Genomic DNA, 17,778 nt, shown 5'->3' with positions numbered 1-17,778 from the left:
GATAAGATGCTGTGCTGGAAAAAATTGAAAATGACCCCTAAAAGTGCTTGAATTTGACTTTGAAAAATGTGTACGAGCCAAGGTTATAGTAGTTTTGGATTTTTCATTATTGTTTAGTTTAATTTAGTTATCACCCCCCCCCCCCCCCCTCTAATTCAGTTAGTTTTTAGAGCAGGTTTGCTAGTTACCCTCAGCCACACTGGCTACAGGGTATTGTCATCAGTTGGTTGTCCTTCCGTCTGTCCAAAAACTTTGCCATGCACTGATAAGTCAGGCCACTGGGGGCAGTAGTGTGCCTAATAAGTCAGACCCAGGGTTTTCAAGCGTGCGCATGTTGTGTTTATGTATTTCAGTTGACAAAAATATTTTTTCAGTTCTAGTTTTCATCATTTCATTAGTTTTCGTTAACGATAATAACCTTGGTATCAACCCTGAGTATTACAAAGTCAGAAGGTAATGTAAGTATATTAAAATCAGTAAAAATTAGCTTGTGTCTTTTCACTGGAGACTCGTGACTACAAAATTCCTGACTGATTATTTGGAGATCCATTCCCACTTTCTCGTTTCCACTATCTGAAAAGAGTTTCTGAAGTTACAAAGCAGAAATATGAAAACTCAGAGCAGAAGTTGGCATTTTCAGTAATGCCCTTAACCCCCCCCCCCCCCCCCCCCCCAACACACACACACACACACACACACACACACACACACTGCATCACATCACATCAGACAAGCGAGTCGACCTCTAAACTACCACAGTGCTCAATGCCAACCAGTAAACAAACAAATTAACAGGATGCTCCCCAACTCAGAATTCTCCTCATCCACTCTCAGTTGCTTGTGATGCTTTGTATTCTGCAGGGCTCAGTACAGCCCAAAGAAAAATTACTTTTCACAACACTTCTCTCCTGGTTACAGTTCAGACTCCAGGTATCACTATGGTGTTTATGTACATACACGTTTTCAGACCATTTCCTCATACATTAAATATTTGTGGTCTTTAACCTGCAAGTGGCACTTTATGGAAGCAAAACATGTATTATCAGTGAAGATACAGAATGTTAAGACATGTGATCTTGCCAGACAGATTGATACATCTTGAGAAAAGGGAGAAAGAAAAGAAAACTGAAAAATGAAAAAAATTGAGTTGTTTTTTTTTTTTTCGTTTTTCTTCTCAGGAGGACATGAACTTGAATGAAGACAAAAAGACTCCTTTGAGAGACAAGGACCTGAACACAAAAAGAGAAATGGTCATTCAATATATTTTTACTGCCTCCAAAACCGTAAGTTTTTGAATGTGTGAAGGTTTTTTTTAGCTTTACCTACCAACCTTGTTAATAATACAATGTAATACCTGAATTGAATGTCTTTGCTTCAATGTAATGTATTATAACTTGGGACACATTATTTCATTTCCTGTATTACTTTTTTAAATGATCTCTCAGATGCATAGATCTGAGCTTGAGATAGACTGGAGTGGGATTAAATTTGATTATTAGAGATCTCCTTGAATTAAGTCAGAGCCATCTCATATGTTATGTCAGCCTCTGTATTAGGTAAATATAATTATACCTGCATTTAGGCCATACTCAGTAGTTATTAAAATGGAACATTTTTTTGTAGTCATGATGTCAAGAGCCACCCACAAATATCCAGATATACCCAGTAGAATGCTGACTGCCTCGGTGCTCATTTCTGGTTTTTACCTCCTGTTTTGATCTCTATCTATCTGTGTATCACTTCAGTCCCCTTTTTATCATGAAAGATGACAATGCACACATAATATCAGCCAAGAAGTCTTACAATTACATTGCTTTATCTTTATATTTTATTATTTAATTTTTAGTTTTAATCATAGTGAAAAGAATATTTTTGCTGGAGACGTTTTCTTCAGTTGTCAGTAACTGAATGCATAGAAATAGACCAAATTAATTAGAGGTCAACTGATATAGGTTTTTCTAAGGCCGATGCTGATTTTTAAAAATTTGATCAGCTGTTGGCCGATATCTGCAACTGATTTTTGAGGCCAATATTTGAGGCTGATTTTTATTTATTTATTTATTTTTTTAAAAGCACATTGACCGTAAAATACAACTGAAACATGTAGATAATAATGATTTTCATACAGCAATGTTTTAACATTTAACTTTTTCATACAATAACTTTTAACATTTATTGAACTTGTAGTGCTGCCCACGCAGGTGCCTGATCAAATATCATATAACATTTGTACTGCTGATCAAGTATCGGCTGTCAGAAAAAAAAAAATAAGGCAGATGGCCGATATTGAAAAAAATCAATATATCAGTCTACCTCTAAAATTAATTTAAAAATCTGCAAATTAATTTCAAACAAGATATATATGAAATAAAATCCAGGTCACACTGATTTTTTTAAAATTATTTTTAAATTTAATTTTGGGGGGTATTATTTTCTAATAATAGTTATTGGCCACCATCAGATACTGATAGTTCTGAGTACTGTATGTATCAGAACTGCTCTGGGCCTCAGCTATTGATTTAAATAACACTAAACACATTTCTATATAATAATGGTGTAGAGAGGTGAAGTCCCCATCCTGTTGTATCTTGTGGGACTGGAAGACAATGGTACTGTTCACAATGGTGAGAGAAGTAATGTTTTGATGCTGTTTCTATTACGCCATCATGAACACATATGTCTGTGAGTTTAAAAGATAATTCCATTAGTCAAGGTCGGTATGGTATCAGGCTGCAAAAACATGTAACAAAGACTACATACCTGCAACTCATGGAGGTGATATCAGTGGAATATTTTCTCTCCACAGTCTTTTCAGATTCACTGAAAATGTCTCTGCAGCTCAACATGAACAGACTTGTGGTGATTTTTCACCTATTTTCGTGTATTTTCAGATCCCTCTTGAAGAAGAGGTGAAATATGCTGAGGTAATGAAGGTGTTGGTGACAAAATTAGATTGCTTTGCAGACTTTACCACAAACTGAATTTCTTAACTTGTAAAAGTATGTCTTAAACAGACAAAAATCACGGGCATAATGCAAACCTGATCCAAAAATTTTGTCTCTTACCACTGACTAAGATAGGTCCCATGGAGCATTCCAGAAGGGGCAGAACTTTCCCTCTCCACATCATCAGACAATAAAGACTGTGCTTACTTTTTTTGTCTATTTTTTCCATTGGCTGCCACTGCAGCCTGGATCTTTTTTGCAATTATGTAATTTCTCAAGATGATACTGTGACTAGGATTAGGATTTGATACATTTTGCAGTCTTGTTTCTACACTATTTAATTCTGAGGTGAGTTTAATGACACGTCTCTTAAGGAAAAGCCTAATTGTTCATAATTTGTGAGCTGAGCATATAACAAATAGAATTGCTTCTCCTAATCACAAAGCTCATCACTAGTTCATTACTTTGACCACAGACTCTGATGTGTTGCTTCCTTGGCTTTCAGTCAACGTACACATATAGATCTCTGACGCTTCCTACCCCAGTGATCAATTTCTTTTTCATGGGGGTGAACAGAGGTGTTTAGGATTATGATTATAATACATATTGATGATGGAAAATGCAAGTGGGTTTCTTGAGTGAGGTTTTGACAGCAACTTTAATCCATTATTTTTCTCTTAATGGAAGCTACACCTGAGAGAGAATATTGAGGAGAACACCATAGATTGGTGCTCCAGGTGTCAGGGGAGTGACTGACTGGGCATAGTTCCACTGTTTTGGCAGCTTGCTGGGGTTGGGGATTATTTGTTCCTGCCAGCAATGATACAGGCAGATTTCTTAGGCCTTTGATGAATCAAAAACATACCCAATGATACGTGACGTCTTGGCATTAGTGCAGCTGGCTCTAGCAACCTTCCCTACCACCCTCTAGCTGAAAAGAAAGCCAGCTTGCAGTTTTAAGTGTATACAAAAATACAGTATTCATGTGTATTAACTCATTTAAAGAGTCTTTCACAGAAAGGCATCCACTGACAATAGTTGCGTCCATTGACAGTCACATTTTAGATGCACAATACATACAATAAGGATAGTTTTGTGGCCTTTTTAGTATAAAGTATGACGATGCCTAATCTACTGTGTATGTGCTGCCTTTGCTCATGTGACTAAAAATCACAATAGCACTGTGAGAGTTTATGGTTACCTCAGTTAATTCCTGTGATTTCTGTGTTGATTGAGGAAAGAGTTGAATTGAGTAAATTGAGTTTGAGGAAGCTTTAAAAGTGTTGAGATTCTTTGCCATTTGAGAATAAGGTATTTGGGAAACATGTCATATTGGTGTAAAATGTTTGGAGTTTTGGGAACTAATTAAGAGACTTGATTTAGTGTCAAATTAAAGAGAACTGAAATGAATGTTTGGGTTGATTCATAACCCTGGGCTTGATGATAGGTTCATGGCTTTGATCCAAAGCTGCAAAAACGAGATGACCAAACCATGGTGCCGATAGTATTTTTATATTGAAAACCTGAACTTTTTAAAAAAGGGTTATAGGTGCAATATTTACTCAGCAATACTACATGTTTAATAATGTTCAAATAATATGAGTTAATACAGGAATAAGTTTTTTTTTTGTTGGATTTGACTATCATTTTTTGGCTACTGATCATGTAATATAGAGGAACATGTTTTTATTTAATGCTAATTTACCATGTTTGATTTTCAGAAGAGCTTGCTGTGTATTTTCACCTGAAAAAAGAACAGATTGTTACACTTCTTGCAACAGTTAACATTGCAGGTGTAATATTATTAAGGAAACAGCATGTACAGTATAGGATATAGATTTTTAAATATGTAATTCATCTACACAGTAGCTTTTAATCATGTAAAGTAGGATGTATGTATATTGTTCCACATATGTGATTTTTATTACCATTCTTTGCCAGTGTACTGTAATGATTACAGTTGAGTTAATTTCATGGTAACGTACATGGTATATTAGCAGTGGAGAAACCCTTGGCAACATCTCTCATTGCTTTGTGAACAGCAGTATTTAAGCCTAAAGATGTGCGCTGTATGGTGCAATGTTGGTTTTTTGGGAAAAAAGTGGGTGGGGTTTGAGAAAAGCCAGTTATGAAAAAAAGACACCGCTCCTTAGTAAATGACACCACTGAGTTGTGTTTGATAACAGCACGGTCAAAGCTATGACATGCACAAACATACTAAAAACAGCTACCTGAGGTAGTTAGTAGGCTAACTGGCAGATAATTCAATACATATTCATGCTAATGTGTTCTAATACACCTGTGTTACACCAGTTATAGTAATGAAGCACCTGTAAATGTCATGACAGAATCATCTGGTGAACTCCTTAATAAACACAATTCAATAAATGAAGGGTTTGATTGTCCAACTCTACAGGTGAGCTAATGCTAGTAAAGCACGAACTGCATGGAACTGAGTCACAGCAATCACCAGTCAATCACAGTGGCCACGCCCTAATTATGCATACATTTTTTAACTCATTATAATCTAAATGGGTGAATTCTAATAAAATTCACTCCCTTACAGTAGTCATATCGGGGTAAATGAACCATAGAGAGTAGACCAAGTTTTTGTAAACCTGTTTATTTCCACTGTAAAGTTGACCATTGCAAAATGGGGGTAAATGGGGATTGACCCCTGTGGGAGTGTAACAGTTTACGGCAGATTTTGGCACTTCCACATTGGCTTCGCATTTTAGTCCAGGAGATTGCTGCTTGGTTAAAAGTTGACCAAACGAGCTTAGAGCTCAAGCTGTGAGCATTAAAGTGGCAGAGATAAAATATCTTTTGAATATCCTGCAAAAGGTCTGATGTTTTTTACGTGCACCGCAGCACAACATTGTCAAAGCTGTATGATCTTTGGCAACCCCTTTTAAACACTGAGTTACAAGATGAATGCTTCTACTTCAAGCAAAGTACATTGATGCAGTCTCATCTGACTGGAGACTTTCTTATGTAATTTGTTCAAGTATAAGCTCCATTTCTATGGAATTTGAGATTCAGAAAAAGACAAGTGGTTCTGAATACCTGGAGTGGTATGATTGATCTTGTTCTTATGCATGAGCGTTCTTTTTTAGGTGAATGAAAACACTCAACACTAGTTCTTCTAGTGATTGTGTTTACTTTTTGAATGAATGTTGTTTTTCATCACTTCTTCCCTGACTTCCCTGAAGAGATTTCTTCTTCCTCGATTTTTCTTCCAGGGTAGCTTGAGGAGCAGCCATCAGATATCTCCTCAGGAATTTCTGGGTGAGCTGAAATCAGGGGTGATGGACGAACGTCTGTTTGCTTGTTTGGACTCACTGCGAGTGTCTCTCACCAGCAATCCTGTCAGGTACAGTGTAAAATCATGACAATAGAAATGTTCTTTTAAAGGAGTGATATTTTGCTTTTTTAAATGGAATTATGCATTTCAAAACATTCCCTGTGGTCTACATAAACTGTAAATGCTATACTTGGGTCTGAATTCTTCATTAATTCAACCCCCACAGGTCCATCTTCAACCCTATATCTGAGTAATGACTCCAGAAAGGTCATTTTGAGCGCTGGCCCTTTAAATGCACATGACCCTGCCCCCCCCCCAGGTTGTTGACTGTACTGCTCTGTCCCATTCAGCCACTTGTGTTTGTTAATACAACCAACAACTGAACATTTTAGGTAATCGGCTCAAAGTTTGGACATATTTTCAGTTTTTATTAAAACCACTACTGCTGACAAACAGTTATGTCGTACTCTGAGAAATGTTCATCGGAAGTCTTGACCTTATATGTGCAAATGTCAGGACGTAACTAGTTATAAAACGTAACAAATTAAGAAGGAATTAAAACGGGTTGTAGAAATACACTCGATTTTTGCCAAAATGAATATAAAGATAACTTTGCAGCACCAGGAGGGTTCAATTTCAAACTTTTTGAACTAGTAGGATCCCCAAATACACAAATAAATGTACCAAAGACTAATAAAAGTAGGTTTAGCAAAATATGACCCCTTTAAATCTCCCTGTACAATGCTTACATATAAACATAAACAGATCTAAGGTTTGTAATTTTTCATATTCTACTACTTCATTAAAATAATTATAAATTAGTTCAATGCAGTGGAACAAAAGGCATGAAAACAGGAAGAACACAATCAAGTAACACAATGTTCAAAGTACCAGCTCCTTTATACATCAAACTTAAAGGTTTATGCTGTAAAGAGCTTCCTTGCTCTTTACAGGAGGATTAATTCAGGGTTGTGGCAAATTGAAAATACTTCCTGCTGTCAAGAACAAAATATTGTAGTTCATCCAAACCTGACCCAAAAATGAGTGGAAGTGGATTCTATTTAAATGTGATTTTTTTTTCAGTGTTTGGCCTGTTTTGATTGCAGTGATTAGAGTCTGTGTTCTCTCAAAGGCAGTTAACCTGAGCCTGAACATTGTACCAATTGCTATATCACACGCATGCACACAGAGTTTGTTTTAATACAATTAGCGCTTTTTTTGTTGCCATTGATGAGCTGATGCAATGGGTTGATAGTTTGTGTTCAGCTAAGAATGCAGAGCCTCTGTGTGCTAGCCTCTCTCTAATTCTTTCTGTCCTGCTTTTCACTGGTGATTAGAGATGACTGGGGTCTTGCATCATCTTATGGACTCTTGAATTTGTTTTTCCCCATCTCTCCGTACTCTGTGTGTTTGGAACAGAGGTGACTGTATGCACAAGGAGTGACAACATGTTTGATAGGGGGTGGAAATGTGAAATCCAGTCTGATTATAGAGATTTGTTGACATTGAATCCCCTATTAAAGGCAACATACAATTGCAAAAACAATACAACAGATTGTAAGTATTACTCATATTTGTACTGAGGTCAAACTCTGCGATACAGCAAAGAAAAAAATACTTTGACTAACATATTTATTCAACCATCAGAGCTGAGTATAGCAGCTTGTGCATCTTTTTAATGCGTTTTCACCTGGCACCCTCCAGCACTGTCTCTATTTTGGTTGATGTTGACTCTCTCTTTTGGAGGAAACAAGGATTTAGAATTGCCTACCTATCCATTCTGTTGATTTTATTTTAGCTTCCTTGGCTTTTACCTAGTTCAGCATCAGTGAACAAAAACAAATTTATTTGTATGATCGTAGCACAGCTGGAATCTCTTTCATGGCTAATAAAGCCTTCCCACTGCCGTGCTTGTCTTTTTAAAGTTTGCATGTGAATAGCACTCTCACCCACCTGTGCTTTACACCTCCTACCTGCAAAGCACTGCATGGGTGACAGCACATAGGGTGTAGGTAGAAAAGAACAGAGACATCACTCTGTTTTGAAGAACCTCTTGAGCACTTCAGCTCTACGCAGACGGTCCCCAGCTTTTAATCATGATGAATTGAGATTATGGCCCTTACTTTGTTATTGATCAGAATCAGTGACATTCAGAAATGAACACCAAAGACATACTTCACACTTCAGAGCTAGACATGGAAAAAACCTACTGTTAATTTATTTGAGATACATTATAATTAAATAATACAGTTTTATCAAATTTAACTGTAGAACAAAGTGAAGGATAGTTAATTCCAGACGTAATGTATTTTCAATGTCAAACCTCTTATGGGTGTAGCAGTGATCTTTTGGATTACGTCACTGTCTGTCTTTTTTTCTCTGCTACAAATTATTATTATTGTATTGGCTTATAAAAATATCCTGTCGTCGACTTCTATTTCAGAAGACCTCAGACAAATGTATGACGATCAGTAGTGTCAGGAAACAAAGAAACCTTTATCATTAAAAAGATGAAATGTTAAAAGTTCTATCAGGCCTTCATCTATATTTGAGAAAACAGAAATTCAATCATACACACAATCGCCTCTATCACAGATCTAATATCTTCTTATTTGCCAGCAGTCGATATATTTATGCACCCATGTGCCTGATGACGTCCTTTATGAGATGTAATAGGAAAAAATGTAATGCAAACAGGTTTGTCGCCTTTAAGTGAATCATGTGACCCCCATATGACATGCAGCACAGTGGCTTTTTTCATATACCTCAGACAGCAAGACAGACATCTTCCCGTCTTTAATTAGAGACAAAGAAATAATATCCATATTAGACATCAATAGTGAATCCCGGGGATGCACTGATAAATCTGCTCAACGTCGATAATATTGGCCTTGTTGACTGCCATCGGCTGTCTGCAAATAAGATGACATTCACTGATGGCAATGGCTGATGTTTATCTGTTGTACATACGTTAAAGGTCTCTTCATAAATTTGTGTGATTGAATTTGTGCGGATACAAAAAATTGTGTGACGAAGGGCTGAGCGATTTGGAAAAATACCTCAGTTATTTTTTTATAATGAAAATTTCTTTGTGTCCCTGTCACAAAAAGGGAATAAGTAATAACAAAATAAAACAGACAAAAAAAAACACTATTGGCACTAGCTATTGGCTAGATGGTTATTTCAGTAATAACACTGTATGTCAGAGTGTCAGAGTCGGAGCATCCTCAGTAGTGATGGATACTATTAAAATGAAAGAGGCAAGAGTTGTCTGGTTTTGTAAACATGCTTCCATGATTTCTCAGAATATCTCAAGGTGAGGGTAACAATTGCACAGACACGTTCACTCATTTTTTTCTTTCTTTTTTACTCTGAATATATTTAATTTGTGTAATGAGAGTGTCTGCCATATGACAACCTCAACTACTACATGTTTTTTTTCTTGAACCATATGGCATTTATAATGGAAGTAGTCAAGCTCTGGCACCAACAACCCATTCCTACATAAAAGCACCATTACAATCCTGAGTTCGGAGGTCTAATAGCAGTACAGGCGTTTTGTCTGCTGCTGTTTTGTGGATGCTGACCATTTTCTTGGCATTACTACAGAAAACACCCCTCACTGAACCCAATATCTGGTGGTTGTATTCTCCTTGTATAGACTGACACCTTATGACGCTTTCCTCTGACCATTTTACACTTTAACCACCTTAGCCATTCTAGCGTTCTCTCTCTTTTCCTGCAGAGAGGCCACAGTATGAGACACAAGACCAGCAAGGCTACAGGATGTAATTGTTTTAAATGGATTTGATAAATGGATCTGACAAACAAGTGGAAATTGGTTTTTGATATTATATTAAAACTGACCTTCAGGTTTAAGGCCTCAGATTAATTTTTTTTGGTGTAGCTATACACGAAGGTAAAGTTTCGCATCCTTCTTCCATGCCCACACATTTTTAATAAACCTTGTTTCTCACCTTGTCTCTCATACACCTGCCACCTGCGCACCATACACAACGATTCACAGTGGTTTAAACACACCACACTGATGGTATTGTCATAAGAAAAAAAAGGAATACACACACCTCCTCTGCTTTTTTTGTATAAAAAATAAAAAAAACAACACAAGGCTGTAAGGAAATCCGCACCCTATTCTATTTCCTTGTCTCTCATCTGTAGTGATATATTTAAACATTTCTTCGTTGGTTGTGCACACTCTGCTTTAAATGTCCTTCATAGTATTTTAGCCTTTCTAATCAAAGCATCTTTTGTACAGTTTTGAGGTTCAGAGTTCAGTCCTTTTTTTTTTGTTTTGACATTTTTGTATTTTTGGGAAATGGATTGTGCTATTCAGGCCTTTCCCAAACGTATCCATCTGTGGCTGGTGAGTCAAAACGTTAATTCCTCTGGTCATTATTTTTCAGCGCATTCAGTAATCTTGAACTGTGTTTTGCTCAGTAATTTATGAATATAGATGTAGTGGGGATGTTTGGGGCTTGAGATGATACCAAATGTATTTCCTGGGCAGACAGACAGAGAGAGAGAGACTAGGTTTCAAAATGGCTCAAACACTGTCTTGATTCCAGCAATTCCACCAAATTTGTGAAAGATTTAGACATATTTATGGGGGATTTCAAGGTCCTGCCACAAGAAAACATTATTTTTCAAGATTTTCTAAGATTGCTTAGGGACTCTGTGCTATTCAGATGATTTTGGTGGTTCCATGCTGCTCCTTGGCTCAATAATGAGCTTCATATATTGTTATTCTGTGGAAATCTCAACAACCATGGGATAGATAGCCATTAAATCTATCATTCCAAACTAAAATGATGTATTTTCACTGCCTCAGCTGGTTGATTCTCAAAACCTACATCACACGCAAAAATGAATTCAGTTTTATTTTTGATACCCAGACTTTTTAGATACTTTATTTACAAGCAATTTTGATGTTAATAATAGTAATTTAATGTTAATGACAGTCTGCGTTGGCATCATTATTCATTCCCTACTGAGTGAAATGACCTCTATTTTTATTTCCAATGTCCCACATAACTGTGACTAGAGCCTACTCTTTCTCTGTCTCTGGAGAGCCATCTTGTAGTCACTTAACTTACTAGGCTCGGAACACCATTTTAAAGTTAATTTTTTATTTCTGGTTCATAACGGCTGTAGCGGAGTGCAACACTGTGCAGTATTGCATGGGAACCTTGGAGGCATTCTCCTGAGACACCGTTAGAAGTCAAGCTACCTTAGCTGTGAAGTTAGCCTGATAAGGTGCCTCATTTTTCTCTTTGATTTATGACTGTTTTTGTTTCCCAGGGAACGGGATGATGAATTTGTTTTCCTTATTTTTTAATGCTTCCTCTTTCATACTGTTTCTTGGTGTCTTTCTAAGATGATAGCCCTCAGTTGAATAGTGCTTTGCTTCAGTTGCATCTATTGGTGAAGTGTAATTACAACATGCTGCCAAAAGCAAGTATTAATTAGTCCTCACTGCATTTAAAGTGAGGACTAATTATTGGATACATGTTGTACACAGTGTCGTATCTAGATTATGGGATACTGACCAGTAATGAAGAATACTTTTACTACATGACAGTTTCAGGCAGTATTTGGAAAGTGCAAGGAATTATTTTAGTTTATAGAACATATACATATAAAAGGGTTCCCATGGTCAGAAAAACCTGGAAATTTTATAGATTAAGAATTTTTGGAAACGTAATGGAAATCCTCATGTTAATGTAAATTTGGCTCTTTTGAGATTCAATTTGGTTTAAGGTTAACTCACTTTATTATCCCCATAAGGAAATTTGATGATCCCTGCATTTTTTTTTTTTTACTTCTTCTCGAGGACCAACTCAAGATCTCAGTATCTTGGTCAAGGGCAGTAACAGGAGAATTAACCTATATATAGATGTTGTTGTTTTTTTAATGGAGGGGGAACTGGAGGACCAAATATAATTTCTAGGTCACCTGTGAGATTTGTGCAGATCTGAGGTCTGTTTAGTGGTAACAGTTGTCTCAAACGGTTGTATTGTTGTTCACATTTCATTTTTATGTATCAGTTTTTAATTGATATGATCTGATTAAAGCATAAGATGAACTAAATGACATCCAAATACTAAAAGTCATACTCAGGCCATGGTTGCAGAATTTCAGTCAGAGAATGAAATAAAACAAATTAAAAAAAATTTTTGGAGCAGCAAGATTACCTTAATTCTTGCTTGTGTTTTTTCTCATCCTGATGCAAATATTATCAATACTTTTTGTTCACCTTTTTTTTTTTTTTACCCTGACAAGGTTCTATCCCTGTTAAATCTTGACAAAGAAACTGGGTTTTTCTTTATTTGTGAAGGGCGTAGGTGGTAGTATGGCCTTTTGTTGTAATTTGACTTGGCCTAATTTGCATCTAATTACAATCCTTAGAAAATAGGTTATTTTCCCAATGGCTTTTAGTTGTATTTTAAGTGAATATGAAAGTAATCTTCAATTAGAAAAGGTTGCTATTTAATTTTCATACAATAATTATCCTAAGTACACTCCTGCTCATGCACTTAAAGGTTATGAATGTTCATGGAAATTCTATTATCAACCTTTGAAAAGATATAGAAATGGTTTTCAATTTTATCTGTAAAAGCATGTGGCAGTAAACACTCTACCGCAGGATTCAGCATTAATGTTCTTTTTTTACTTTCCTGTTTGAGTCAGAACATGTTTCCCCTACTCTACAAGTTGTTTTGTTTATTAGCAGCCATTAAAGATGAAATGCAGTCAGCTCTTTTTGTGACGCTCCAGTGATGCTTTTTTTTTTGGAAACTTTATGTATCTTTGAAAAATGACCCAATTTTTTCCGCCTTGCTGCAAACTAAACTCCGGGATAATTGAAATACCCACTTGCACTTGAGCTCATAAATACATTTACCCGATGCCACTTTCTCTATTAAAAGTGTGTTAAGTTCTTTTCCTTTTTGTTTTTTTCTTTTATTAGCACTTACCAGATTGGGCAAGTGAGTTTCTAGATTGACTAGCCTGACATGGCCTTTTCTTGCCCAAAACAAGTAAAGAACTCTTTATTACTGACCCTGTATATGTTTAGGTCTATGTGGTAAATATGTTTGGAGTCTTAACTATATAAGAAAGAGAGAAACCATTAGAATGGTTCTGGATGTCTGAATTGCTGCCCATACTGGATTTTTCTTATCAATACCAAAAAATATAGTCTGTGCTTATTGGCCACAGGGGACCTTCAGAAGAAACAAATGTTAAATCAACATATTCCTTTGATTAACATGAAAAACACTAACCTAGCAACCTCTGCTGCAGCATAAATGATGAAAGGGAAATTCCAGTTGCTACTGATTGCTAAGGTCGAAATAGAGGCATTTGTGTATTTAATTATTTACCTAAATCAGTTGATAGACAACTTTAAAAAGCATTGATATTTCAACACGTCAATAAAAATAAACTGCGAGTAGTCAAAGTGCTGCTGCTTACAAGGATTATACAACCACTGTGAGCTGATGAAGCAAATAGACCACATGCAAAACATGTTCTGAGCCATGCTATAGAGTAATACTGCTTGCACAGATATATCTGTATTAAACGCAGTAACTATTGTCTGTAGCAATTTTATCTGAGAACAGTCTGACTTCAGAGTTTGCTGTAATTGCAGTCTAGTCTGAAAAGCAGTTGAAAATGTGTTTTTTTTTTTTTTTAAAGATCATTTTGCACTACACAGATTCAGACACTCTGGACATTTAGATGGAGAATGTGATTGAAGTTTCTCATTTGGGATATGGGAGGAGTGCCAAATGCTAGAACTAACAAAAACCAAAGGCTGCCAGAGCATGCAAACACAAAATAAAATACTTTAATCACCGTAGTCTCCAAAGACTGCATGTCAAATATCTACCATGGAACTGCACATGGATGAAGACACAGGGCACTGTATTATTACAAGTCAGCTTCTTACACATTCTGTTCAATTATATTGATGAATGTAACTACTTAGACTATTTATTATTCTACTCTTCTTTCATCAGTAACGACACTGATACTTTCACGTTTAAGTGTCATAAAATGCTGCATGAATACAGGATGCTTACAAAACCATTATAATTCTGCAATCAATCAATCTTTCTACCACTTTTGAAAGTAATCAAATCAAACTACTGTACAAGTGGTTGACACTCATGAATAAAATAAAGTAGCATAAATGAGTCTTTAGTTAAACAGTAATGGTAATGATGCTAATAGTCTTGTTATTAATAATTAATGCTGTATGGATGAGACATACCTTTAATGGGCATAGGTTACGTTAGTACACAGTGTTTGGTATTGAAAGGATGATACTAATTTCAAACGGTCATGGCTGTCAGACAGGTGATCATCTGTCAGGGCACAACTGAACTTTACCTTTTTGGTTTTCATGAGGGGAAAAATGGAAACTATTCACACAGGTAGCATGATCCAAATAAAGCTAACTGGCAAAAGGCACATCTCCCTCGGTTGTAATACTTGTCTGAGAGCAGGTCCCAAAATTCACCTTTCATGTTAGTGGAAGCTCTGAATTTCATCTGAACATCATTTTGAAAGGCAAGAATTTCCAGACGAAAAAACGATCCATCTTGCGAGGCAATGTCATTCACATCAATAACTGTGGCAAACGGGAAACACATGGTTTGATGGCTTTCTCATCTGCCTAACCCCAGCTCTTTGTGACCTTCTCTGGTAGCAGACATACACTTTTTATTGCCTCAAACTGTTTTTTCCACTCTTGAAGATGAGTTACAGAAAGATATCAGATTGCCTCTTCCTGGCCTTTGACATCTTCTGCTGGTTCTGTGCCCTTTACTAGAAGCCTCTGAAAGCTGCGTTATGTCACTACTATCTCTTTCTGCGTTTCACTTGTGTTTTAAGGTGGATGTCTTTTGAATTTGTTGCAGCAGAACTTGGCAGTGCAGGCCTGTTGTTTTCCCCTGCAATAAGTCCTGCTTTAGATCAAATGATTATTTTCCTTTGCTCTCTGCCTCACTTACTGATGATGAAAAACTAGCATGCAGTTGCTACTGAGCTATGCATTTCAATGAAGCTCTTGTCGCGACCCCCACCCTACCCACTCTGTATCCAGAACGGCCTGATCCATGGCCCAGTGAGAAGTCTAAGCTAAATTGATTTTTTTTTCACCATACAAACATGAGCACCTCACTTCTTGGGCACCTTGACAGTGGACTTTCCTGTCTATATCAACATGACTATGACAGTTTTTGACAGCCTTCCTCATTTTCTTGACCTCGTCTTTAGCGTGCTGTCACATTTCTTGATGTGGACTTCTGCAGTGCTTCTTTTTTTTGCTCTCCTTTTGTGAGTGCCCCAGTTACAATGGGTTTAGCTTCTTTTTTTTTTTTTTTTACTGCATTCTTTTTGGACTGTCTTGTTCCCTTGTATGACAGATTTTCTGGGCCTAAATTGAAATATCACACTGTCATGTCTTACATGTTACTCTGCATACACTGGCTGATTTGAGCAACTGAATTCTAAGTGCCTGGTCTTTGTGCATCATTATTGAAACATGAATAAACAAAAGACAGCACAGCATCAAAACTCTGAAATTGTAAGTGGTTGTATGTTACATGTAGTGCACGCAGAATTAAGATAGTGATGGTATTTGTAATATTTTTCAGCCCAACTAAAACATACTGAATCCTGCCAATTGAATAAAGGCTGCAATCACTGAGCTGTCATGTCTCAAAGACAAAACATTGTTTGATGATTAGAAGAGGAGGAGGGATGAAGTTGTTTTTTCTTTGTACTGGTAAACATGAGAATTTGCATGTCAAGTGGTCAAGGTTGTACAGACCTTTCAGACTGAAATTTAGATTAACTAAATAAATACCCCATCCCACTCTCATTATAATTGTATTCTTTAGGTTTATTCCTAAATATACATAACAATGCAACAACAGATAAGTGAGCTCATACAACCCCCATCGTCCTTTTCAAGAAATTAAATTCAGATAACCACTTCCCATTTTATGTTGTCACCTTGAGAGTTTCTGTAGATTTGATGCTGGGAGGCATGCAGCCTGTTGATTAGAACAGAACAGACGCAGAATGCTAATGTTGAGAGATGTTATTCACTTTCAATTAGGAAGGAGGTGCAGTTGCTTATAATCTCTCTCACGCTGTCATCTCTGTTTTCTGCATACCTAATGGATCTCTTTGTGCACACAGTATATTTTCTACTCTTTGTGTCCCCATTTAAATCTAAGTTAAACACTGCATAAAGATGTTTTCTTTCCTGTTGCCAATATGACATTAGTATTTGATATCTGCTCAGCACTAATGTGCATATAATATTATTAGTGTGATTCCTTTTGGAGACACACTTGGCATTGCCCTTTAAAAGGGTGCCGTCTTTACTAGACAAAGGAAATGTGCCCTTTAAAAGGAAAATAAATCTATATTACACATTGGTCCTAAGTTTTCATTATTACTCCTATTACTTTACAGGCAGTGGGTAAGCCCCTGGTGCCATCTAAGGCACCTTTTCTACAAGATGTGTCTAAAACCAACTCTTTTGTAGAGAGCAGCCAGATTTGAATTTGTTCATAACTTTTTTGATGAAGCTGTGTGAGTTTGTGTAGGGTATAATTCACAAAATGTCACTTGCATCATACGCATGTTTTCTACTTTGAGTTAACTGTGTCTTTTGACCTCTAAATCTTTGCTTTGCGATTTTGTCCTTCTTCTTTCAGCAGGTAATGTCAAGGTCTGATATATTTGAATGTCCCTGTCACTTATGGTTTATTATAGATACTTTAAATGTCTGCAAAGTGTGCTTTCCATGACATTTAGTCCGTAAAACCAATGAATTGTGGCTACTGACGCAAATGTGGCCTATTTCTGTAAGTTTCTGCAAGTGTATTCTTTCTAAACTTTAACTGTATCTGGATGTTGTGTCCTTTTTTTTTAGCACAATGGTGTGAACTGTATATTGTGCTTTAAGCCTTGAAGCTTCATGCACAGGGTGATGAGAATGATAATAGTGTCAGTTTTACTGTGTCATGATGTGGATTTCATGTTTGTTATTTCAGTTGGGTGCAGAGCTTTGGCCATGAAGGTCTTGGACTGCTGTTGGACATTTTGGAGAGGTTACTTGCAAAGAAACAGTAAGTTCATGCATGCTCTTATTTTTATTCTTGTGCCTAAACCTACTGTATTCATTTTCTAAACACTAAATGCTGTACAAATCTATACACCACATTTACACATTGGATTGTTACTTTGCAATGACAGAATTAAAGCCTTGTTTCTTTAAGTTGCTTTGGTCATAAACATATCCATGCTTACTCATTTATAATAACTTGTGTCCCTAGGCAGGAGAAGATTGACAAAAAGAACCAACATAAAGTCGTCCAGTGTCTCAAAGCCTTCATGAACAATAAGGTAATGACAAGACACACACATATATATATTTATGTGTGTGTGTGTGTGTATATATATATATATATATATATATATATATAT

At 36.4% G+C, this 17,778-nt stretch overlaps 1 protein-coding gene across 4 annotated transcripts in view; it reads left to right on the top strand.

Annotated features, from left to right (window-relative positions):
* The window catches only part of LOC115437987 (protein diaphanous homolog 3-like), a 184,722-nt gene that overhangs the window by 10,240 nt on the left and 156,704 nt on the right, over positions 1–17,778 (top strand). For all 4 annotated transcript variants that reach the window (XM_030161439.1, XM_030161418.1, XM_030161430.1 and 1 more), the window contains exons 3-6: positions 1,179–1,283; positions 6,188–6,318; positions 17,346–17,420; positions 17,628–17,697. In XM_030161439.1, the coding sequence (XP_030017299.1) occupies positions 1,179–1,283; positions 6,188–6,318; positions 17,346–17,420; positions 17,628–17,697 (381 nt within the window). The remainder of the gene's footprint in view (positions 1–1,178; positions 1,284–6,187; positions 6,319–17,345; positions 17,421–17,627; positions 17,698–17,778) is intronic.

The sequence above is a fragment of the Sphaeramia orbicularis genome, chromosome 3 (assembly GCF_902148855.1).
Source record: "Sphaeramia orbicularis chromosome 3, fSphaOr1.1, whole genome shotgun sequence".
In the NCBI taxonomy this organism is placed as follows: domain Eukaryota; kingdom Metazoa; phylum Chordata; class Actinopteri; order Kurtiformes; family Apogonidae; genus Sphaeramia; species Sphaeramia orbicularis.
This window is presented reverse-complemented; position numbering and strand designations above follow the sequence as displayed.